The sequence below is a fragment of the Bos indicus x Bos taurus genome, chromosome 1 (assembly GCF_003369695.1).
Source record: "Bos indicus x Bos taurus breed Angus x Brahman F1 hybrid chromosome 1, Bos_hybrid_MaternalHap_v2.0, whole genome shotgun sequence".
NCBI classification, from domain to species: domain Eukaryota; kingdom Metazoa; phylum Chordata; class Mammalia; order Artiodactyla; family Bovidae; genus Bos; species Bos indicus x Bos taurus.
In genome coordinates, this window is record NC_040076.1 from 71,048,270 (window position 1) to 71,074,813 (window position 26,544).

The 26,544-nt window shown below is 35.3% G+C and overlaps 1 protein-coding gene across 1 annotated transcript in view; it reads left to right on the plus strand.

Annotated features, from left to right (window-relative positions):
- Nucleotides 1–26,544, plus strand: part of PAK2 (p21 (RAC1) activated kinase 2) — a 92,879-nt gene that overhangs the window by 49,403 nt on the left and 16,932 nt on the right. Inside the window, exons 3-13 of the mRNA XM_027537357.1 lie at nucleotides 9,560–9,660; nucleotides 9,989–10,136; nucleotides 11,668–11,699; nucleotides 12,636–12,743; nucleotides 15,389–15,521; nucleotides 16,912–16,975; nucleotides 18,652–18,700; nucleotides 19,185–19,297; nucleotides 20,747–20,864; nucleotides 22,928–23,027; nucleotides 25,270–25,466. Of these exons, the coding sequence (XP_027393158.1) occupies nucleotides 9,560–9,660; nucleotides 9,989–10,136; nucleotides 11,668–11,699; nucleotides 12,636–12,743; nucleotides 15,389–15,521; nucleotides 16,912–16,975; nucleotides 18,652–18,700; nucleotides 19,185–19,297; nucleotides 20,747–20,864; nucleotides 22,928–23,027; nucleotides 25,270–25,466 (1,163 nt within the window). The remainder of the gene's footprint in view (nucleotides 1–9,559; nucleotides 9,661–9,988; nucleotides 10,137–11,667; nucleotides 11,700–12,635; nucleotides 12,744–15,388; nucleotides 15,522–16,911; nucleotides 16,976–18,651; nucleotides 18,701–19,184; nucleotides 19,298–20,746; nucleotides 20,865–22,927; nucleotides 23,028–25,269; nucleotides 25,467–26,544) is intronic.

Here is a 26,544-nt window from a genome sequence, read left to right on the forward strand (position 1 = left end):
TGAGAAATAGGCTTAACAAGTTGAGTAGTTTTGATAATGAAAATGGCAACGAGCCATCGTCTTTGCTTATCTTTAAAAACTCTATTCATTTAGCTAGTGTTGAGTGGTATGTGTGTTTATAAACTAAAGCAATTTTCATGTCTAATTATTCAACCTATATGCACTTTCACCTCTAGTTGATTTTGAAGATGAGAGGCTTAGAACTGTAAATATTCTTTCTGGTCTAAAGATGTAATTCTGAGATTAGTAATAGTAGTCCATACGCCTCTGCCTATTGCGTAGAGAATACTCTTCTACTTGATGGTACAAGTTAGGTCACCAATTTGAAGTTGTTCTGGATCAAAAGAACAAAGGGGTAATCACTGATTCTGTTAAATAGAAAAGTCTTCCTTTTAAAGAAATGGAGGATTTTTTAGTTTTAGACTCTAGCCCAAATGTAGCCTATAAGGTGTTGCCTCTTAGGATGTGGTAGTAGCATACTTAGGATCTTCTGTGCAGTACATCACTTGGGGTTCCCACCTCTTAGCTGAAGGATGCTGCCTGCCTGCTTGTTTTACTGTCTCATGAAGTTGAAAAATAGCTCCAAGAATCTTTTTTTCTCCAGTACACTCCAGTAAGATGTGCACTTTCATTAAAAGAAGTTTCTTTCCCTGGTCCATTACTTCCCATCAAGTGACCCAGTTGCTGGGTGGATGTCCTGCAGATAGATGATTGTGGGTTTTCTTGTTGTTGGTCCTGTAGATCTTGGATTCCAGAGTTATAAAACAGTGATTCTGTTTACATAGAAATAACCTTCCAGCATATTGTTTGATTTGAAACATGCTTCAGTATCTTTTTCTTTTAGATAACTTTTTAATATTCTTTTTTTCTCCTATTAGAACTACTAACATACAGGGAGTGTTTGTGTGTATGTGTTATATTAAAACCAATTAAACAGATGTTTAAGGTATTGTGCTTTTAAGTTCTGCTTAATCATTTTCACTCCTTTCCTGAAATTCATTAGTCTGTACTCCTAATATTAATATATAAGAAACTTTATATTAATTATCTCTAAATTTTTCAGCATTCCCAAGTTGAAAAATATTTTAAAGGTGCTAAGTCTGACTCAGTTTAGGAATTCACCCCTGAACCAATATAATTGGCTGGAAGTGTGTGGGATACTAGGGCTGATGTGGCTTGAATAAATGCCTACCTTCGACCAGTCATCTGTAATCATGATCATATGAGAAAATAGCATTTTTCTCAACTACATACACATCAGAAGTGGAATGCTGAGCAGATTTTTTAAAAAGAAGAAACAAATATTTTTATAAAGTGCAAAAAAATTGTGTGTTTTTCTGTCCACAATTCACAGCCATATAAAAAGTCAACTGTTGGGACTTCCTTGGTGGTCCAGTAGATAAGACTCCACACTCCTGATACAGGAGGCTGGGTTCAATCCCTGGTCAGAGAACTAAGATCCCTCATACCATAAATAAGTCTGTGTGCTGCAGCAGAGACCCAGCGCAGCCAAAATAAATAATAATAATTTAAAAAGTCAACTCTTAGTTTATAGTTGATTAAAAAATAATTTCCTCCTATATGCAGGATGCCAGGTTAGAAGTCGAAGGACATAAATCAAAAAGTAGAGAGCATGACCTGAGATTATCCACTGCCTAGTAGAAATGAGCAATATAACTGTGCGTTTCAGTAAAGGTAGTATAATTTATATTAGACTTAACAGTTGCATTTCCCTCTGGTCCTTTGCACAGCCAATATGCCCTGTCCTCCTACCATAGCCTATTAGGAGAATCTTCTGGTAAAACATGGCAGATTGACCACATGCACCTATTTACTGTCCCTCCCCAGACATGACTAAAATGAGAGTAAAAAAAAGAATTATTTTTTCTATCACAAGGGCAAAGAGAATGAGAGAGGAGATGGTAGTATACAAGAGATTTAATACATATTTGGAAGAGTAAAGTGGAGAAGCACTAACTAAGCAGAACAGAGGAAGACATTAATCCTAAGCATTTGTAGAAGGGAATGTTTATAAGAAGTGAACCAGTTCCCTTTGTAAAAATCTCAGAAGCTCAGGATTTAGAGGTACACAGTGGTGTGTGTAGGGGAGTGGGGGTTTGTGTAATACATAGGGTGAAAATGGAGAATAAGTTGATTATCTATTGGGTTGGCTGATATCTATGGGGTTAGTTTGGTTTTTTTCTGTACAGTGGCTTTACTGGTGCTTAGTGACCTCTAACTTCATTTGTAACAGTTTTGTTGGATTGTATTGTGACAGCTGTCATATCAGCATGCATTTAAAAAAACTTTTCAAGGGCTTAGCTGGTAGTCCAGTGGTTAAGAGTTTCCCTGCCAATGCAGGGAACACAGATTCCATCCCTGGTTCAGGAAGATCTCACATGCCTCGGCAACTAAGCCCGTGTGCCACAACTACTGAGCCAGTGCTCTAGAGCCTGCGAGCCACAACTGCTGAAGTCTGCACACCTAGAGCCTGTGCTCCCCCACAAGAGAAGCCAGCACAGCAAGAAGCCTGCACACAGCAACAAAGACCCAGTTCAGTAAATAAGTAAATTATTAAAAAATAAATAAGTAAATTATTAAAAAATTTTTTAAAAACCTTATCAAAATTGGTGAATTTTTATGTAGCCATTTTAATATTGAAAATGGAAAGAAAAAAGCAACATTTTTGGCATATTATGCTTTATTATGTAAAGAAAGGTAAAAATGCAACTGAAATGCAAAAGTTAGATTTGTATAGTATATGGAGAAGGTGCTATGACTCATCAAACATGTCAAAAGTGGTTTGCGAAGCTTCATCCTGGAGATTTTTTCCCTGGACAATCATCCGTAGTCCTATAGACCAGTTGAAGTTTTTAGTGATCAAATTGAGATATTAATTGAGAACAGTCAACATTGCATCTTGTGGGAGATAGCCAACATATTCAAAATATCCAAATCAAGTGTTGAAAATCATTTGCACCAGCTTGGCTATGTTACTTGCTTTGATGTTTGGGTTCTATGTAAGTTAAGTGAAACGAACCTTCTTGACCATATTTCTGCATGCAATTCTCTACTTAAACATAATAAAAGCATTTCATTTTTAAAACAAGTTGTGAAAGTGGATATTGTACGAGAGTGTGAAATGGAAGATTGTGGGACAAACAAAATGAACTACCACCAGCCACACCAGAGGTTGGTCTTCATTCAAAGAAGGTGATATTGTGTATATGGTGGGATTAGAAGGGAGTCCTCTATTATGAGCTCCTTCTGGAAAACCAAATTACTAAATCCAACAAATATTGCTCCCAATTAGACCAACTGAAAGAAGCACTCGATGAAAAGTGTCCAGAGTTAGTCAACAGAAAATGCATAATCTTCCATCTGGGTAACAAAATCCCATGTTTCTTTGATGAGCATACAAAAACTGTTGAAGCTTGGCTGGGAAGTTCTGTTTCATCGTCTGTGTTCACCACTCATTGCACCTTCCGATGTCCCATTTCTTTCAGTCTTTGCAAAATTCTCTTAATTGAAAAGATTTTCAATTCCCTGGAATATTCTAAAGGTACCTGGATCAGTTCTTTGCTGAAAAAGATAAAAAGTTTTGGGAAGATGAAATGATGAAGTTACCAGAAAAATAGCAGAAAGTAGTAGAACTAAATGGTGAATTTTTTGAATACACTGTTCAATAAAGTTCTTGGTGGAAGTGAAAAACGTGTCTTTTATTTTTACTTAAAAAAAACCAAAGGAACATTTTGACCAACCAACATATAGGATGTTTTGAAGGCCCTCAGGGCCCCTTCTTTATTCCACAGTCATGAACTCCATCCTCTGGAAGAACAGAAAACAAAATGATATATACATTTATTTGAGGAGAATTAAATCTGAGAGGCTCCTTATTGTCAGAGGAGTCAGAAAGAGGTATAGAATGAAAAAAGCAGATTCAAGAAAGGTGACATACTGAACTCTTCTTCTGCCCTGCTTTTAGAGCACTTGTACTTTGAGTCAAAGCCCTCAGACAGAGACTGAAAGATTTTTCTCTGGATAAACAGAATGTCCTGGGGAAAATAATTTGGATACTCCGCACACATCTTTAATGAAAACGCTTACTTATCTCCAAGTTAACTTTTTAAATACTTTTTGTGCAAAGGATCAGTAGCTATCTTAACCCAGTTCTCTCTGACATCTAATGAGTCATGATGCGCCCGTATCTTTATCTCCTTTTCCTTAGGCCTCAGGACGTTCCTTCTGCTCCTGCGTTTTGCTTAGAAGAGGACAGTTTTTAAAGCTATAAAAAACCCTTAATATAAGAGTTCAAAACAACAGGGGATAAAACAGGAATGTAGAAGAAACAGCCAGGGAAAGAACCCAGCCTATACACACACAAACTATATGATCTTCAAAGAGAAAAAGTGCGTCCGCAAAATGGGAAAAGTATTCTCAGATAAAAAATGGTCAGAGAACAATGAGAAGTAATTCTTAGAATATCAGCAGTTAGGATTACCAGCGTAAACAAAAGAGCAATAGTCAAAGGATTAGAAGATAGTCAAGAAAAATTTCCCAGTTAAAAGTTCAAAGATGGAAAATAGGAGAGAAAAGATAACACTTACAAGATTAGACCAAAATGCCCTGATCTAACTATAATAATCAGCTCACTGATTCATACCTAAAAGGATCAAGTGTTTCTAAACTCTCTCCTATATGTGTAGATAGCTAAGAATCACCTATCTATGTCCCAGAACAAAGTGCACAAATATTTATTTATAGGAATACAAAAATACCTACACCTATCAAGGAAAAAAGTCAGTGTTTGGTACCTCGTTGACATTTTTCAGGCATGCAAAAACCCATAATTAGTACAATCCATCAATTGAAATCAATCCTAAAATGACACAGATGATAGAATTAGTAGACGTGGACATTAAAGTGTTAAATAATTATATCCATATGTTGAAGAACCCAAATGAAAGATTCAGCATATTAAGAAGCAAAGGGAGAGAGAAAAAAGAACAAATCAAAATTTTAGAGTTGGAAAATATACTGGACAAAACTAACAATAGACTAAGTATCACAGAATAAGATTAGTGTATTTGAAAACCATAGCAACAGAAACCATCCAAAGTAAAATTTAGAGAAAAAAGACTGAAACAAAAGTAAATATCCATGGGACAGTTTCAGGCAGACTAATAACTGAAGTCTCCAAAGGAGGGAAAGGGGAGACGTTAAAAAACAACAAAGCAAGAACTTAAAGATCTATTGTATAGTACAGGGAACTCTACTAAGCACCCTGCAATGACCTGTATGGAAAAAGAATCTAAAAAAGGAGTGGAGATGCACTTTGGTGTACACCTGAAACTGACACAGCATTGTAGACCAGCTATCCTCCAGGAAAAGTTATTTTTAAAAAAACTTTAAAAAATGGCGGATTCCGTATCCCCCAAATTTAATGGAAACTATAAACCCACAGATTCAAGAAGTTCAGTGAATTCTGAACGAACACAGGAAAAATGATGAAAACTACATAGAGGCACATGATCATTGTTTAAAATCAGTGGTAGAAAATCTTAAAAATGTCCAGACCTTAGGCTCAATTGTCTGTGAAACTGAAACTGCTCTAGAAAAGTAGGAGGTTTTAAAAAATGCTTGTTGTTATAAACAACAACAACAACAAAAACTGTCAGAAAGAAAAGACACATAGAGGAAAAAACTACAATAGACTTTATGTAAGCAACAATGCAGCCAGAAGATAAGGAGCAACATCTATAAAGTACTGAAAGAAAAAAAAAATTGTCAGCTTAGAATTGTGTATCCTGTGGAAATACCTTCTAAAACAGAAGGGGAAAGAAAACTTTTAAATGTATAAAAGTTGAAAGAAGTTAGCATACCTACACTGTAAGAAATGTTAAACCTAATCCTTCAGGCAGAAGGAAAACGATGCCAGATGGAAATGTGCATCTGCATAAAGAAATGAAAATCATTGGAAATGGTAAATGTTTTTTCTTATCTAAATTTTTTAAAATGATAATTGAATTTTTAAGAAATGAAGCACTGATACATGCTTTCACATGAATGAACCTCAAAAGGTAAAGTGAAAAGAGTCATTTGCAAAAGACCACATATTGTATAAGAAACAGCCAGAATAGGCAAATCTTCGGAGGTAAGGAGTAGATTAGTGGCTGTTCAGAACTGGGACAGAGGCGAAGGGAGCAACTGGAAGTGATGACTAACGTGTACAGGTATTTCTTGGGGATGATGAAGATGTTCCAAAGCTATGTTGTGGTGATGATTGCACAATTCTGTAAATCTACTAAAACCCAGTAAATTGTATAACTTAAGTAGGAAAACTTTATGGTATATAGAAAATTATAGCTTAAAAAAACAAAACAGACAAAAGGTAATTATAAAAAATACATAGTTAATTCAAAAGAAGAAGGAAGTGAAAACAGAATAGAGACCATTAGAAAACAAAAGGATGATGGGTTTAAACCCAGCTGTAGCAGTCATATTAAATGTAACTGATCTAGACACCTCGTTTAAAAGGCAAAGAATAACAGATTGCTAAAGCAGACCTAAGTATATACACAACCTATAAGAAATCCACTTTAAAAATATAAAGTCACAAAATAGGTTAAAATAAATAATTGCTTAAAGTATGCTAACAGTGAAAAGAAAACTGGACTGGCTATGTTAATGTCAGACGAAGTAGACTTGAGACCAAGAAATATTTCTCTAAATAGTTAAAGACTGAGGAATAAGTTATTTTATAATAATAATAGGATATATTCATCAAAATGGTTTAACAGAACTAAACATTTATGCACTTAATAGCAGAGTTTCAAATTACATGAAGTGAATAAAGAATTTCAAGAAGAAATAGACAAATACATTACAGTTGCAGATTCTAATACACTGCTCACTATAATTGATAGAACAAGTAGAAAATTGCTGAAACTATCAACCAACTTGACCAGTTTATAGAACATTCCATTCTTTTTAAGTGAGTGTGGAACATTAGCCAGGATATCACATTCTGTGGCCATTTTTAAAGTTTCAATAAACTTAGGAAGATTCAAATCACACAGTAAATCCTATGACCACCATGCAATTAAGTTAGAAATTAGTTCTCAACAGAAAAGATCTCTGGAAATATTTGGAAAGTAAATAAAAACACTTCCAAAGAAATTAAACATATTTAGAAATTAACATATTTAGAAAATATGTTAAGCTGAATGAAAATGAAAGTTTAAGACACCAGTATCTGTATGATACTGCTAAAGCAGTACTTAAGGACGTTTATAGTATTAAACCGGAGAAGGCAATGGCACCCCACTCCAGCACTCTTGCCTGGAAAATCCCATGGACAGAGGAGCCTGGAAGGCTGCAGTCCATGGGGTCGCTGAGGGTCGGACACGACTGAGCGACTCCGCTTTCACTTTTCACTTTCATGCATTGGAGAAGGAAATGGCAACCCACTCCAGTGTTCTTGCCTAAAGAATCCCAGGGATGGGGGAGCCTGGTGGGCTGCTGTCTATGGGGTCGCACAGAGTTGGAGACAACTGAAGTGACTTAGCATAGCATAGTATTAAACATCCATTTTAGAAAAGGAAAATTTCAAATCAGTGGTTTCAGTTAAGACATTTTAATAAGCTAGAAAGGAAGAGCAGGTGAGATCCTAAGTAAGTAGATTATTAAGAAATAATAAAAGTCAGTGTGTAAAATTAGTGAAATAAAAAATGCAGAAAAATCAATGAAATAAAAAGTTAATTTATTGAGAATACCAATAAAAATTGATAAAACATTTGACAAAATCCAATATTCATTTCTGATCAAAGCATTCAGCCAATTTGAAATAGAAAGAAATGCCTTTAACATTTTTGACAAACCTAGCCTGGCATCAAATTAGATGGTAAAATTAATGGCTTTTCCTAAGATCAGGAAAAATGTCCTGATTTCACCTTTCACCACTTTTATTCAGCAGTGTTCTAGCCAGTGCAAGAAAAAGAAATTAAAGGGAATCCAGAGTGGGAAGGAAGAAGTAAACCTGTCTTTATTCATCAGCAGCATAATTGAATTTTTTTAGCTAATCCTGTAATGAGCTACAAAAATGCTATTAGAACAAAAAGTAAGGCTTCATAGTAAGGTTTCAGGATACAAGATCAATATTTAAGAATGAATTATGTTTTTCTGTACCATCAATGAACAATTGAAAATAAAAATTTAAAGAACTGTACCATTTGCAATAGCATCAGACTTTTTGAAATACTGTGCCAGAAATCAGACAAAAGCAGTAACAGATCTGTACATTGATAAAACTATAAAACATTGCTGAGAGGAATGAAAAAAAACCTAAATAAATGGAGAGAGTCACTACTTTCATGGATTAGAAGATACAATATTGTTATTAAATCAGTTCTTCCTAGAATGATCTATAGATTCATTGCAGTCTTAATCAAAATCCCAGCAGACTTTTTAAAGAAATTATCAAACTTATTCTAAAATTCACATGGAAATGCAAAAGACCTAGAATGGAGCCAAACAATTTTTTAAAAAAGAAAAGGCTTATACTATATATTAATAGTTTCAATGCTTATTATAAAACTACAATAATCTAGTCTGATTGACATAAAGAGATTATTGCAACAGAGTTGAACATCCAGAAATAGACTTGTGTATATATATAATCAGTTGATTTTCAACAGTAGTTCAAAATGAGAAAGTGGCATTGACCTTCTAAATAGCAACACTGAGAATTAGAAGAAATTCAGAGGAGGGTGGTATTTTGGATCTAAATACATATACAATTAGTTGAGAGCTATCAGCTAAGGGTGTAGACCAAGAAGAAGAGAACATAGAATACAAAAAGTCAGTTCTAGCGCAGCATAAAAGTGAAGGGATGACCTGGGACTAATATCTCTGCCAGAAGTCTTGACATAAATTGCTGCAGAGTAAATAAGAGAATCTGAGAGCAAGGTGGTTAGGTGGAGGAAAAATATGGAACTGATGTGTTTGAATTTACAGAGATAGGTGTGTGGCAGAAATGTAAAAATAATTGGTAGAACCACAGAAAAACTGGGAAATCTTAAAATGTAACAGTTATTAACATCAATAAAAAGGAAGAGTTACACACAAAAAAATGACATGGTCCTTGTAAACTGCCTGTTCACATGGTGTATGTTATCCATAATCATAGTAATGTAAATTGCTCTTGCTGGGTAAATACAGAAACAGGGCTCGATAGACTGTTTTCCAAATTGTTCAGTATGTGAAGTGTACTTCTTTATTAATGAGAGAAGCAATACTCTAAGGGACCGTCTCTTCTGTCCTGAGCACTTTTATTTAGGCCTGTTGTTGGGTCAGTCTGTGTTTCTTTAATCAGGACACTGGTTGACAATACCCACCCTACAGCCATGAGATTTCTATGCTTGATTTATCAGCTTCCTATCAGCCCGTGTTTTTAGGGAAAATCTCTTTTTTAGAATAATTTTGTTCCTAATCTGTTTGGGGAAGACTATAAACATGATTACGAGTACCTTTTAAAAGGCTTTTTTTTAATGCCTTCTAGGAAGTAAGAAGAAAGAGAAGGAAAGGCCAGAAATTTCTCCTCCGTCTGATTTTGAGCATACCATCCATGTTGGCTTTGATGCTGTTACTGGAGAATTCACTGTAAGTTTACCTAGGTGGAATGCATTTATAAAGCAGAGCTCAAGCTTTTCCTTCAGGTATTCTTTTCTGTCCACATGTAAACTGAATTCTTAGTGCTTTTCTCTTTGTACAGAAGTGTTTGTGGTTGGATGTGTCCTTTTCCTAGGGAGCTGAGGCTCTTGATTATAATTTGCAACATATATAGATTTAGAAAACTAGACCTTTTAAAATTTAGTCAAACCTGCAATTGTGTAGGTTGATTTGTTTTATATATTTTGTCACTTTGCTCTGGAAATTGGTCTTACTAGAGCAATTCAAAACAACTAATTTCTGAATATCTTTTCATTAGGGCATGCCAGAACAGTGGGCTCGATTACTGCAGACCTCCAATATCACCAAACTAGAGCAAAAGAAGAATCCTCAGGCAGTGCTGGACGTCTTGAAGTTCTATGACTCTAATACAGTGAAGCAGAAATATCTGAGCTTTACTCCTCCTGGTAAGACATCAGACCATGGTAACAGGCTCACTTAACTGGGATTGGAGAGTAAAGATTCTTCTGGAAGAATAAGAGCTAAGCTATGGTGGTTGTCTTTATTTTTTCCCCTGCATAGATCTGCCCTTTGTAAACCAATAGAGGGCAGCTCTTGTGTACAATATGGAGTCTGGAGATTATATTAATCTCTTAGTTTTGCCAAAAGTGGATATTTTGGCCTTTTGTTTATTGGTTTTTTCTCTTCCCTGCTTTTGAATGAGTTCCAGCAACAGATGGGAAAGAGGCTGATTTGCAGACATGTTCAAACTAGAAATATATTTATTGCTAGTGGGACAGGTTATTTTACTGTATATAAATGCACAGACTTTGAAATAAAAAATGTTTTCCACTCAAAAATTGAAAGCCATCACATGTATAAATATAAGCTTTGGAACTCAAAGAATTTATTCCTCAGATTTGGAATATCATCAGGTAGGAACTGGAGAATAGTGGATTTTTTTTTTTTTTTAAGTTCATTTGTTCAAATAAGGACTAGAAAAAAAATCCATACATTACAATCAATTATTGTGTCTCGAATCTCTGTTATGTAGGCTTCCTGCCGTTACATTAGCACTCATGCTGTCTTTTCCTTACAGTTTATTTGTTAAAGAATCATTTGTCCTGTTTTCCCTCAGTGTGGATTTTGCTAATTACATCATGGGTTATCATTTAATGTTTCTTTCCCCTCTTAAGTCATACATGTAGTTTTAAGAAATAATATGATTGAGCTAAGATTATACATTTAGTTTTAATTGATTGTACTTATTTGGTTATATCCTTTTAGAACCAATAAGGTCCACTTGGTGTATTTAGACCTTTTTTACGTAGTCTAGTAGTACATCCTTAGCAAAAGGTCACATTTATTCCCAACTGCAATTAGTAAATGCAGTTAAATGAATAATGTATAAATGAATAATTTTTTTTAAATCAGTGTCTGAACAGAAAATGGTATGTTTGTGTGTTTGTGTATCTGGGCATTTTAAAGGATAATACAAAATTTGCTGTTCTAACTCCAGAATGAATATTGTGGTATTTAGACTTCATGAACTGTGGTTTTGCCTTCAGGGATTTGCTTTCATATTGATCAAAATTTATGTCAGTAATTTTCCTTTATACAATTACTGTTGGTTTCTCTAAGTTCCTTGATAGGCAGTTTGCTGGAGAAAAATATCATTATGAATAAACTTCTGTTTAGTTTCCAATAAAATTTTTTATTAAGGTATAATTTTATGCTCTAAAATTCACCCACTTGATGTTTGCAATTCAGTGACTTTTAGCAAATTTACAGAGTTCCATTAAATTTGAGGTTTATGGTCTTGTGTAAATTCTTATTTAAAAACTGATATTATTTTTCTTAAGTTTTAATTCAACTCAAAATGATACCAGTGTAAGAACATGTCACTTACTTTGCTTTTGTCTATTCTTCCTTTATTGTGTAAAAGTCATTTTATTTTTTGAATTGTTCACTTAGCATTATTTTCTCTTTTGTATTCAGAGAAAGATGGCTTCCCTTCTGGAACACCAGCAGTAAGTTAATATGTTATTTCTTATAGTTCTTCTTTTAAGTTACCCAAAACAAATCTTAGTTTTTATTTTACTTGCCAAAATAAATTACAGCCTTCAGAAATAACTACTTGATATGTACTTTTAGATAGGTACTTGATTAGTTGAGGAATCTTTGTTAAGCAAATAGAATTTCCTCCAATGATGCTTATAGTAACTAAAACTTATGATTGTTAGAGCAATTTAGTTACTTTTGATAATGTTTTCATGTATAACCATGAATACAAAGAACTTGCCAGCGTTTTCCTCTGGCACCGTCTTACCGAATCTAGACTATGGAAATATACTGAAGAATAAGAAGCCTGTCAGAATCTTCCGAGTTGTCTGAGACTTCATCTAAGTTACCATGTAAGCACAAACACCTCCTGCAAATAATAGCTGTTTTATTTTCAGTTCCTCAGTTTGGAGGAAACCATCTCCTGGAGTTATTTGAACACTATATGTAATAACATGTAAAATCCATATCTAGCACCCACCTTGCAAATAATACACTCTGTATAAAGGATAATGCCTTGCTCTTTTGCTTTGTTAGCCAACACTTTTTCTGGTGAATCAGGCTGTTTTAAATAACTGAAAAACTCTGACTTATACAAAGCCCAGTGGATTTTTGTTTTTGGTCTTAACAAATGAAGTGATTGTTTACTTTTTGGGCTTGCTTAAAGGATATAAAATTCTCTATATAGTATTCTCTCTTAAGAATACTTGGTATTTACTGTATACATTTGTTTCATAAACTTTTATTACCTTTAAAAATGATTAGATTAGAACAAGTAAGGTTTTATTGCTTTGAAGTGAGCTAGTAAATATATTTTCAAGTATGTTCAAAAAAGAGATAGTTGTATTTTCATCTATTGTTATGTTTGACTTGTCTCTCTTACTTTGCTTATATGATAAATGCAGCTGAATACCAAGGGATCGGAAACATCAGCAGTAGTAACAGAGGAAGATGACGATGATGAAGAGGCTCTTCCTCCTGTTATTGCTCCACGACCAGATCATACAAAATCAGTGAGTTTCTGATTAATGAACTGGGTTGTGTGTCTGTGCATATGAGTTTTAAAAAACAGCAGTCTGTATTTGATTTCCAGTGGTTTTTAAAAGGGTTTCCCAGTTGGCCTCAGTGGTAAAGAATCCACCTGCCAATGCAGGAGATGATCTCTGGGTCGGGAAGATTCCCTGGAGAAGTAAATGGCAACCCACTCCAGTATGCTTGCCTGGGAAATATCACAGACAGAGAAGCCTGGTGGGCTACAGTCCACAGGGTCACAAATAGTCGGACATGACTGAGCATACATGCATCAGATCAGATCAGATCAGTCGCTCAGTCGTGTCTGACTCTTTGCGACCCCATGAATCGCAGCACACCAGGCCTCCCTGTCCATCACCAACTCCCGGAGTTCACTCAGACTCATGTTCATCGAGTCAGTGATGCCATCCAGCCATCTCATCCTCTGTCGTCCCCTTCTCCTCCTGCCCCCAATCCCTCCCAGCATCCAGGTCTTTTCCAATGAGTCAACTCTTCGCATGAGGTGGCCAAAGTACTGGAGTTTCAGCTTAAGCATCATTCCTTCCAAAGAAATCCCAGGGCTGATCTCCTTCAGAATGGACTGGTTGGATCTCCTTGCAGTCCAAGGGACTCACAAGAGTCTTCTCCAACACCACAGTTCAAAAGCATCAATTCTTCGGCGCTCAGCCTTCTTCACAGTCCAACTCTCACATCCATACATGACCACTGGAAAAACCATAGCCTTGACTAGACAGACCTTTGTTGGCAAAGTAATGTCTCTGCTTTTGAACATGCTATCTAGGTTGGTCATAACTTTACTTCCAAGGAGTAAGCGTCTTTTAATTTCATGGCTGCAGTCACCATCTGTAGTGATTTTGGAGCCCAGAAAAATAAAGTCTGACACTGTTTCCACTGTTTCCCCATCTATTTCCCATGAAGTGGTGGGACCGGATGCCATGATCTTCATTTTCTGAATGTTGAGCTTTAAGCCAACTTTTTCACTCTCCACTTTCACTTTCATCAAGAGGCTTTTGAATTCCTCTTCACCTTCTGCCATAAGGATGGTGTCATCTGCATATCTGAGGTTACTGATATTTCTCCCGGCAATCTTGATTCCAGCTTGTGTTTCTTCCAGTCCAGCGTTTCTCATGATGTACTCTGCATATAAGTTAAATAAACAGGGTGACAATATACAGCCTTGACGTACTCCTTTTCCTATTTGGAACCAGTCTGTTGTTCCATGTCCAGTTCTAACGGTTGCTTCCTGACCTGCATACAGATTTCTCAAGAGGCAGATCAGGTGGTCTGGTATCCCCATCTCTTTCAGAATTTTCCACAGTTTATTGTGATCCACACAGTCAAAGGCTTTGGCATAGTCAATAAAGCAGAAATAGATGTTTTTCTGGAACGTTCTTGCTTTTTCTATGATCCAACGGATGTTGGCAATTTGATCTCTGGTTCCATGCACGATTTTTAAAAAAGTCCTCCTGCTGAAAATATTTTAATATGGGGGATTTAACTAGGAGATCTTTACCTAAATACCATTCATCAAAAAACTAGTTTTTTTGAAAATTAAAGTTGAATGGGTCTTTAAAAGTTAAAATGCATATTGTGTTTTCTTTTTGCATTACCCCATCTCTTCCAGAGACCTCATCTGTCTCTCTGCCTTTCTCTGTTTATCTCAGTGTAGAAAAGTACTAAGTCTAGAACTTGAACTTGGATCTTACCTCTTATCCAAAGCATGTATTTTATCTCCCATTTAACATTTCTGTTAAAACATTAGTATCATTCAAGAGGCTGCCAGGAGTGAAATTTCTAACAGATATGGGAGAATTTTAACAATAACAACATTTGACAGAGACAGCAGGAGTCCTGTCCTACTCCCTATACTAACAGAGGGTTGTGGTGAGGTGTTGGCACAGTAAACAGGTATAAAACTGACTGCCATTGTATCCTCATCGGTACAGGGCTCTATTTTCTTTACATTTATACTTGACTCTTTGAAATGAAATGATAGAAATTATATTTGTGTAAAAATTGTTGTGGGAATTAATAATAGTTAGGCTTCCCTAGTGGCTCAGATAGAAGAGAATCTGACTACAGTGCAGGACACTGGGTTCAATCCCTGTATCGGGAATATCCCCTGGAGAAGGAAATGGCGACCCACTGCAGTATTCTTGCCTGGAGAACTCCATGGACAGAAGAGCCTGGGGGGCTATAGTACATGGGGTTGCAAAGAGTCAGACATGACTGAGTGACTGACACTCACATTGCAACATCAGGATTTCCATTATTTTGCTCTTTATTTCTCTCTTTTAGAAAAATATGATTTTTAAAGTTGTATTTCTTTCTGCTTCATTTCTGGCACATTATTTTTTATCTGACTGCACTTAAATTTCATTTACAAATCTTCTGTTTTGCTATACAGCTTTTAACATATGTATATGATGTTCCTAAGAAAAATGTTTTACATTGCCTCTTAGTTACCAATCTTTAGTAAAACAAGTCTGAAAGTATTACTCTCATTCTTTAGAACACTGGAAACAACTTAGTTTTTGTCAAAAATCAAAGAACTGAATAGTGTGCCAGTTAAGAATACCTAAAAATATTTTTCTTCAAGTCTTAGTAATTAACTGTTTCTCTGCAGATTTATACACGATCTGTAATTGATCCTATTCCTGCACCAGTTGGTGATTCTAATGTTGATGGTGGTGCCAAGACTTCAGACAAACAGAAAAAGAAGGCCAAAATGACAGATGAAGAGATTATGGAGAAATTAAGTATGTTGCCTACATTTTACATTATTCTTAAATTATTAACAGCCCCTGAAACATTTGGCCTGGATGGGTCTTAATTTATACCTTATATTTTGGCTTAAATTGTTTTCTCCTAGGAACAACAGATTCAGTTAATGTAGTAAAGCCAAAATAATACTCTTCTTTGCCTGCTTATTATTATGTGCCGACTTGTGAGCAGTCTTTGCAATAGTCAGTATTTTGGGGAGCAATATTTCAGAGGGCCAAATCTAAGGGTCCTAATTGGAAACTTTATCAAAGGAAGTTTGTATATATTTATGCACACCTGTAGAATACAAAATGTCCCTAAATAACTAAACCAAATGTCTTATCTAGATAATATGTGTAAGCATAAAATGTATTTTTTTCCTCCATTTTCATCCATCAACTATCATTGGCCTGAATCAAGCCCTGGAAATAATACACACAGGCCAGAGAGAGGGTAGCAGTAGTATCTCATTATAAGTCTATAGCCACTAGAGTTGTATTAGGACACTGATCTGGAGGCATCAAGGAAAAATATTACAGATTGGATATAGGCTTGAGGCTGAGTACCTATATAAAATTGGTTTATTTTTGTGAATTTCTGGGATATGCCCCTCTCTCCTTTTACCTTGTGAAAGTTTAAGTGAAAATTTAGTGTGATTTTCTCATGCTTGGACTTAGTTATAATAAGACTATGTTAGGATTTTATGTACAAAATCATACCTTTTTTTTTTTTTTTTAAACAAAATCCTAATTTTAAGACCTGTTTCTTAGTTGTGCTTTGTGAACTTTTCTTAAGCAGATGTATGATTAGTTTATATTAGAGTAATCTTTATAGTAATAAGTGATTTACTAAATATATTAAAAGATAGATATAGGAGAAGAGTTAGAAAAGCTATTAGGGTTTTTCATTTGGATATTTTATATATTTTTTTTTCTCATAGTAAGTAGTTTTGTAACTTACTGTTACCTTAATATTGATACATTTCAGTGGAGTATGAAAAGTAGGATGACCAACTTGTCCTCTCACCAGGATTTGACCGGTTAAGTTTTAAAACTTAACATGCCACATCCTAAGAACCCCCTGAGTCTCAGGAAAACTGGTATAGTTGGTCATTCTGTAATGTCATCATTTTTTAGAAAGTGTTAGGATAATCAAGACATTAGTTAGGAGGTCTAACCTTGTGGAAATAATGTATCTTCTTGCTTCTGTTACTTTTTAATTATTATTTCTTTTGTGTTTGAAGCATAGGTTATTTTTGAAACTTAGTGTTATGTATGTTCTAAAATCAGTGGGGTTTATTAAAAGAAATAATGTTATCAGAATTAGTTTACAATTTTAAAATACTTGACTGAGTTTCCAAATTTTTGTTGTTTTTGTTTAAAATAGGAACTATTGTAAGCATAGGTGACCCTAAGAAAAAATACACAAGATATGAAAAAATTGGGCAAGGGTAAGTATTTGTGACTGTATTAACAGAATATTCATTGTTTTCTAGATGTCCATCTTGATAGCTCTTTTGCTTACTGACATTGCACACTTACGGTGTTCTCTGAATAGTATTCTTGGATTTGTGTAAAAGTAATGAACTTATTTCTAGATGATATTGAAATACTGTACTACCTAGCAGTACATTGCTGCTTCTTAAGTGTGATTTCACATTGGTGGTAAGAGATTAGATGGGTGGGGAAATTGTCCAGCAAATATTTAAAGGACAGTAAGAAAATTTACTACAAGTTTATAGTGTTTTCTTTGTTTAAATGCATTTTAGTCACATCATGAGTATGAATCCTTAATTCTACTGCCCTTCTGATGTTGTTCAATAGTTTGTATTTTTAATAATTATTATTTGTTTCTTTATTTATGGCCATGCCATGTGACTTATGGGATGTTAGTTCCTGACCAGGGATCAAATCCAGGTCTCCCACTGTGGAAGCTCAGAGTCCTAACCACTGGCCTCTCAGGGAATTCCCAATAATTTGTATTTTAAAACTATGCTAACTGAAATTTTTTCTTCTCTATTGCTTGAGAGCAAATGAACATCTTGAATTCTTAATGTTACTTCTGGAAAGTATTCTGTAAGTTTTGACAGTGAGCTTAAGTCTTTTTGAAAACTTAACGAATTTCCTTTTAAAAGTAAAATTTAATTGCACTTCTGGTTTTAATAACAAAAAAATTGAAAATCATGTTTGTATCCTTGAGCCTGATAATGGATAAATAAATAGTAGTATGAAAAAGTGGAGAAGGCAATGGCACCCCACTCCAGTACTCTTGCCTGGAAAATCCCATGGATGGAGGAGCCTGGTAGGCTGCAGTCCATGGGGTCGCTAAGAGTTGGACACGACTGAGCGACTTCACTTGCACTTTTCACATTCATGCATTGGAGAAGGAAATGGCAACCCACTCCAATGTTCTTGCCTGGAGAATCCCATGGACAGAGGAGCCTGGTGGGCTGCCGTCTCTGGGGTCACACAGTCGGACATAACTGAAGCGACTTAGCAGCAGCAGCAGTATGAAAAAGTGAAAGTGATGGTTGCTTAGTCATGTCTGACTCTCCAACCCCTTAGACTATAGTTCTCAACTCAGTGTTGAATCAGAAAAGCAAATTATAGGAAAATACGTAAAATGAAATAATTTATATGAAGTTTTAAAAATACATTAAATATCTTCTGTAGTGGTACACATCTGTGTCCTTAGTAAAGTATAGAGAAACATGTGGCAATTATGCACATTGAATACAGAGTGAATGTCCAGCACAGGTTACTTTGGGGAAGAGGGCGGATGCCTTTGGAAAGGCCACATAAGAACCTTTAAATTTGTTTGTAGTTCTTTGTTTCTTAAGAAGGGAAATAAATCCATGAGTATATGTTACTGATTTCTTCTTGTCTGATCTTTTTACTATGTTTTTGTAGGTCTGAAATTTATGACAAATTTCTAATATAAGTTTTAGCCACAAGGATTACCTCTTTCTTACTCTTCCCCTCTTTGTTTTTGCTTTTACCTTTTTTAAAGATGTTCTGTCTTCAGTGTTCTTTAACCCCCTTCCAGTTGTTTTGAGAATAAAGTCTTTGGATGTTAATGAGAATGATTTAGAAATCTTAAATCTGCTTGTGTCTTTTTTTTCCCTAGGGCTTCTGGCACAGTTTTCACTGCTACAGATGTGGCATTGGGACAAGAGGTAAGCAATTTTTTCCTACTTCTGGGTGTTACCATTAGCTTTTACTATAGGCAGAACCTAGATCTGCCTGTGAATAATCAATGAGGAATTTCTTTTTCAGTTGAATATGTTGAAGGATTGCTCTAGAGAATTTTATAGTATCTTCCTTACTGAGGGGGAAAAAAGAAGTAATTAATTATGTGTTTAGTTTCACAAATAAATATTTTAAAAACTATTTTCCTAGTTTGGATGAAAAGAGGATTAATTTCTGGCACTGGACTGACCTTGGGTTTAGATTTCAAGAGAAATCCGAAAATACTAGGGCTTCTGTATTACAAAGAATTGTGCATAGGCAGTGTGGAAGTTAAAGCACTGCCTATGAGTAAATTGTAATCTCACTGAATAGGATGTATGTAATAAATTAGATGATTAACTTATTAGTGTTTATGATTTTCTAAGAGAATTAGGAAGCTTGTTCTGATTTTTTTTCCTGTTTCCACCATAGGTTGCTATTAAGCAGATTAATTTACAGAAACAGCCAAAGAAGGAATTGATCATTAATGAGATTCTGGTGATGAAAGAATTAAAGAATCCCAACATAGTTAATTTCTTGGACAGGTAAATAGAAATATTTCTTAAACATTGGGAGAAAAATGGTTTTGGAGATTAGCCAGACTAGGGTTGAGTGTCAACACTGAAAAGTAAACTCAAAGTAGGGAGAGAGGTGAAAATAGCATGTTACAGTTTGTGATCTTAGTCAGTGAGTCATGTCTGACTCTTTGCGACCCCATAGACGGTAGCCCGCCAGGCTCCTCTGTCCTTGGGGATTCTCCAGGCAAGAATACTGGAGTGGGTTGCCATGCCCTCCTCCAGGGAATCTTCCCAACCCAGGCATTGAACCCAGGTCTCCCACATTACTGGCACATTCTTTACCAACTGAGCCACCAGGGAAGCCCATGTTACAGTTTAGAAGGTCCCTTTTCTACTTAGGTATCAGTTGGCAATCAAGAGAAGGCAGTTAAATGGAGGACACTGCTACTAGTGCTCATAACAAGTCCAAATGATCAGGAGCAGAAACACTAAGGAAAGATTGGCTGTGATTCATGTCTTGATACAGAGGTGATTGACCGCTCAATTTTTAAACTTTCAGGTCAATTTTATTTCAGATTTTGTCTTGGAAAAATAACATGTTTATCAAAACCTCATATAATTTAGGAATTGATGTCAAATAACAGAACAAAAAGTAGAAGAGAAAATTATGTATTTTACAGCCTTTGTTTTTTTGGCCACACTATGCAGCATATGGTATTTTAGTTCCCTGCCCATGGGTTGGCAGTGAGAGTACGAAGTCCTGATCACTGGGCCAAAAGGAAATTCCCTTACAACAGATTTGTTTTTAAAGCAGGATGTCTATGTGAATGAAAGAAGAATAGTAGAAAAATAAGTGAGAATTACAATAGTGATTGTGTTGGAGATAGGGAACTATAGGTGATTTTTTTTAATTTCCGTATTTAAATTTGTTTTGAATGGATTAAGAGAAAACATACTTTTAGACTTTAGGCCTACCTCTGGAGACCATGTTCATAGAAATAAACTTTCCAGGTACATTTCTCTGCTTTTTAACAAGTCAGTAAAGCATGGGTGGTTAAGGTAAGCCATAAGCTTTGGAACCAGTTGTGTTTAGTTTCAGATTCTGGTTCTGTCACCTACTGGCTATGTGACCTTGTATGAGTTACCAAACCTTTCCAGGTCTCCATCTCCTGGAAGCCTCCATCATCTGGAAGTTCATACCATACAGGGTTATATTAACTGGAATAATCTATGTACACACTCAAGTTAGAATTGTGGGTAAATTTTAAAGTGATTTAGGAAAATCATAATGACCTTCTGTTGCTTTTCTGTGCTGTTACAAAGCACCTTTTCAGTGTTCTTCCTAGCTATCAAAGCTACCAGCTTTCTGGGCTGTTTTTTTTTATCAGGGTGTCTAATAATTGAAATCTTCAATATAGAGCACCATGTATTTAGAAGAAGTGAAAGTGTGGATGTATTTTGTCTGTTCTCTTTTAGTTACCTGGTGGGAGATGAATTGTTTGTGGTCATGGAGTACCTGGCCGGAGGATCCCTTACTGATGTTGTCACAGAGACATGCATGGATGAAGCCCAGATAGCTGCTGTGTGCAGAGAGGTGAGTTTGCTCCCTTTTTGATAAGTTACAGTAACATGTGGTTAACCGAGTTGAAAAAAGGGAAATATTTATTTATTCAAGTAGGATACTTTTGAGGGTAAGAGGGGGTGCCATTAAAAATATACCACTCAACAGTGGAAGCACGGACAAAGTGGCACACATCTTCTCCCTAGGTATGTATTAATGTCTGCTTGTGGATTTATTGATTTCCTTAAAGGCGACCAATGAAATGATATTCATTAATGAATTTTGAGACACACTGTTTGTTTAGGCCAGTAGAATTCTGTCACATTGCCTACATCTAAGCCAAAAATGAGCCTTTCTGTCTTCCATGTAATCTTTTTCCTGTGGATGAAACTTAGGTTAATGAGATTGTCATTAAAACTGAGACACTACTTGGAATCCTAGGAATCATTATCACAAAGGACGAAATTGTGACAGTTCTTACAACTGTTATGTTTCCTGTGATTAGGCTTCCCTCATTTTTACAGTGAATTATAAGTAAATTATAACCTTTGTTCATGTAAGAACAATATATGTGATGTTTTTCTTTTTTCGTCTTTTATTTGGCATTTTTTTTTTAAAAAATATTCTTCGAAGATTTTAATTCTGGTGTGGTTATGCTTCATTTAATGGATATTCCTCCTGATTGTTTCAGGAAGGATGGAAATAAGAACTTTTTAATAGTTTTAAATATGATAGTTTAATAATATATCCCTTAACAATGAATGTTTGAAAAAATGAAGAATGTTTGGTCACTTAAAAGTTGATAAGAACAAGAATTTATTTATACTTAATTTGTTTTTCTAATAATTTTTGTCATAATTGGTGTAAAGTTATTTTAAGAGTTCCTCTATTTATTCCTAATTGGTATAAGGTTATTTTAAGAGTTCTTCTGTTTATTCCTACAAGTATTTTTCTGGGGATTTATTCTTTTCAGAAATCTGCTTAAATGCTTGGTAAATGTGACGCAGTACTAGTTTTTTTCTTTGAGTAGTGCAGTGTTTTGAATGAAATTTTTAGTTGTAAAGATGTACAGACTTCATTTGTTGTTCTACTTTAATGTGGGTAAGAAATAAAAACATAGCTTTTTCCAAGTTACAATTTATATGCGGTTTACATTAAAAAATCTTAGCAAGCAGATTTAAAAAATTTAACCTCATTCTGTTTTTAAGGAAGTGAGAGTACTTTTTCTGCTCTTTTGACTCAGTGCTTTCTGAAATATGGCATAGTATCTAGGATATGGATATAGCTTTATATGAAACCTACCATAGAAGAAAGGAAGAAAACATTTTACATCATACTGAAGAACTGGAAAGAACCAGACTACCCAGTGTCTTATATTGATTAGACTTCTGAGTATCTCAGATTCAGATAGGAATGATTACAAGTTTATCCTTTACTGTTGAAAGTGAAAAGTGTTAGTCACTCAGTCACGTCCGATTCTTTGCAACCCCATGGATTGTGGCCTGCCAGGCTTCTCTGTCCTTAAAATTCTCTAGGCAAGAATATGGGAATGGGTTGCCATTTCCTCCTCTAGGGGATCTTCCTGACCCAGGGATCGAACCTGCATCTCCTGTGGCTCCTGCTTTGGCAGGCATTCTTTACCACTGAACCACCTGGGAAGTCCCCATTACTGTTGAAATGATATGTAAAAAGGCTTGTGCATGTTTACCAAGTGCTGTGTACCTTTAGACGTTTAAATTTAAACCTGAACAGGCCTAGAAATCATATTGACCCGCCCATTCATTTCAAAATGAGAACATTGAAGACTAAGTGATATTCTTATGGTATTAAATAACCTGTGGCAGAAATAAGACTAGATAAGACATTATTTAATAGTTGTTTCTGGATAAGACCAGAGTAGGAAGAGCAGGATCTAATTATTTAAGGTGTCTTATTTTTGTAACTTTGCATGTGACAGAATTTTTTTTCTCTGTAAATGTATTATTAGAGTGTCTTCTACTAGATACTAGAGGTGGTACTCAGGTAAATAGTGTATGTGAATTTCCCTTAGACTTTTCAGGGACTATTTCATTGATACGTGTTTTTCTTCTGTTCAGTGTTTACAGGCATTGGAGTTTTTACATGCTAATCAAGTGATCCACAGAGACATCAAAAGTGACAATGTGCTTTTGGGCATGGAAGGATCTGTTAAACTTAGTGAGTAATACGTGAATAGATAACATTTATATGTTACTTATAATTTTCTGCATTTTGTTTAAGTAAAAACTCTTTCCTGCTATTAACGTTTTTATGACAATACATGGAGTGGGGGAGAATAGTAGTAAAAAGATATGGACCATCAGCTGGACAGCTTGAGTTTAAATAGTGGATCTACTGCTACTTGCTGAATAATTTGGGGTGGAATTATGTAATCTGTTTATGTTTGTTTCCTCATTTGTATAATAAGGAAAATAATAGTACCTATCTCAAGAGAATTCTTCTGAGTACCAAAAATGTAAAACACTGAGGAGCAGTGCCGGGTACTATTGTAATGTTGGTGCTGTCTCCCAAACATAAACTTGGATTTGTCTCTGCTACCTGTTGGGGTAGATTTTTCTCATTATGCTGTTCGTCTTTCTTTGAATTTGGTAAATGGTGGTCTAATTAGGAGAGGCCTGTGTGACCCAGACATCAGAGATGACATTTTTAGGGAGAAAATCGTCTGTAAACCCCTTTCCCTAATTGTCTTCTGTACCAGACAGGATAGAGTCATGGGGAAAAAAAAAACCTCTCTTCCTCTGCTGGCTATAATCTCAGTTCCAACCATGCCTTCTGGAGGATTCAAGAACTTCTACTGAAGTTTCTCCAACTATGCAAAATGCAAGACATTTCTTGGATCAGGAGACCAAAAACTATTTCTTCTGTTTGCCTAGAGAATTTGGCTCCTTTTTCAACATCTCTTTAAAAATAGATTCTTCAGGGCCTTCCCTGATGGTCCAGTGGTTAAGACTCTGCACTTTGAATGTAGGGGGTGTGAGTTCAATGCCTGGTTGGGGAACTAAGATCCCATAAGCTCTGTAGTCCAGCCAAAAAGTGGGGAAAAAAAAAAAAAATCCTTCAGAGGTTATTCAACTGTAAGAATGAGGATTTAGTTTCTATTTGGTGGTCAAATATATAGTTAATAATTGTAATTTTCATGGGAAAGCTAGAAATTGATATTCTCATACATTATACAGGTAATATACAGGTAAACTAAATTTGACCTTTTTGGATAATATTTTACCCTGGCTCTGCCACTCACTAGATGAATGATCTTGGTGTTCCTCAGTTTCCCCATTTGTAAAATGGAAGTCATAATAATAAATGTACCTATTATAAAGTTATAATGTGGTATGTTTTTTCTTATGAGGTACTTGAAACAGTTTTATAAGCACTCATTTTAGCTATAAATGTTATGATTTGACCTAACAATTGCTTTTTAAGACTGTCTGCTATAAAACTGCTGAACGTATGCACAGCAATAAGTACAAAAATGTTCTCTGCAACCTTGTAAAGGAAAACCAACAATATCTGAAATAATCTAGTAGTACAGAAATGGTTAAAAACATTAAGGTATTTTTATGTTCTGTAAAGTTGTGTAGTTAGAATAATAAGGTAGGTTAGTATAGTAATACAGAAAGATCTCTAAAAATAGTTGTAAAAAGCAGTTTACAAAATATCCTAAGTAAAATATTTAAGTAAAATAAACCAGTTTGTAGATATTTTTTGTATATTTGGAAATGCATAACAGAAGTCCAGAACTTACAGTCCTAAATGTTAACAGTATTTACACATGGAATAGAATGAGTTTAACAGTAGAAGGAAGGAAACGGTTCTAGATTCTTATCTTGACTTTCCTACTGAATTAACGCTGGGTTCTAAATTAGGTATCCTGCTCCTCAGTTATAAAATGAGGTGGTTGGAATAGAGTAATGCTGGTGAAGACCTTGTGGGTACAGTTGCAGTTAAATGTGTTCTTTTTCTGGGCTCTCTTGCTGACTCATATGCTTCTTATTAATTCTAGCTTCTGTTTTTTTCCCTCAAAAGTAGTGTCCACTTCCTGACCTTTGCCTGATTGACAGTGGAGACAGTTTTGGTGTCCACCTTTGGTTACTTTTTCTTTTAGATCTTTTTCAACTTTATTAAAAGTTTTAGGATAAAATTAATTGTTTAGAATAAAAACCTTCCTAATAAATTACCTTCTTCTTTTGGGAAGTAAAAGTTAAAAAGTGAATGTATATAATATCAAAATATCTGTAAGCCCATTCTGGTTTACTTTATTAATACATTCTTGAAAACTAAGAGACTGAATACTCATGAATACTCAAATATAATTCGTTGTCATATAAAGTAAACTCCTAAAACAACCCATGGACACCATTAACTCAAGATGTTTTGTATCTTTTTTTTTGTTTTGTAGCTGACTTTGGTTTCTGTGCCCAGATCACCCCTGAGCAGAGTAAGCGGAGTACCATGGTTGGAACGCCATACTGGATGGCACCAGAGGTGGTTACACGGAAAGCTTATGGCCCCAAAGTAGACATCTGGTCTCTGGGTATCATGGCTATTGAAATGGTAGAAGGAGAGCCTCCATACCTCAATGAAAATCCTTTGAGGGTAAGACCAGTTAAACACTAAACTTACTTTTAGAAAATAATTTTCTTTGAATCATTAATTTAGAACTTGCATATTCTAGGCACTGGCCAAGGATTTAGGATACAAAATTGATTAAAAACAACAAACTCGCCCCCCCAAAAAAAAAGCCCAGTCTCTTCTCTCACTCTATATCTAGAAAGTATTTGCTTCTGAGTTATTGAGTTGAATGTGTTAGGTTAAAGAGTTCGTAATTTTTTGACAAGCTATATTATTTCTTAAATTTGCACATAAATAAGAATTTGCTCAGTTTTCTGTAGAATTAAGAGACTGTAGATATAACCTTCAGGTTATTGACTTTGAACTTTGGCCTCTGTACCCCAAGCTACAAAGAGGAAAGCAGGATCCCATCTGTGAGGAGGCTGGGTAGATGGCAGTGTTAAAGCCACATTCAGACAAAAGAGTGAGGGTCCCCAGAAACAGATGAAGTCAGTAGACTTTAAACGGTTTCATGTTCCAGCAGCTGAGGTAGAGTTCCAACTTTGCTTCTTTCTCTCTTTTTCCCTTCCTTTCTTTGCTCCCTTCCTCCTTTTCTCCCTTCTCCTCCTTCCACCCTCCCTCCCCTCTTTCCTTCCTTCTTTTACATTACCATATATAACTCCATATCAGTTTAAAAAATGCAAATCAGAACCTCAATAAAATCACTTCATGCCTACTAGAATGACTGTAATAAAAAAGGCAGAAAATGATAAGTATTGGTGAGAATCTGGAGAAACTGGAACCCTCATGCATTGCTAGTGGGAATGTAAAATGGCATAGCACTTTGGAAAACAGTTTGGCAGTTTCTTTAAAAATTGACATTGAGTTACCATGTAACTTGGCAGTTAATCTGCTAGGTAAATAACCAAGAGAATTAAAAGTATATATTCACCCAAGAACTTGTCCACAAATGTTCATAGCAGCATTATTCATAATAGCCAAAAGGTGGAAATGTCTGTCACCTAATGAGTGAATAAAGAAAAGTAGTATATCCATACAGTGGAATGTTATTTAGCCTTAATAAAGGGAAAGATGTACAGATACATGCAGCATTGAACCTTGA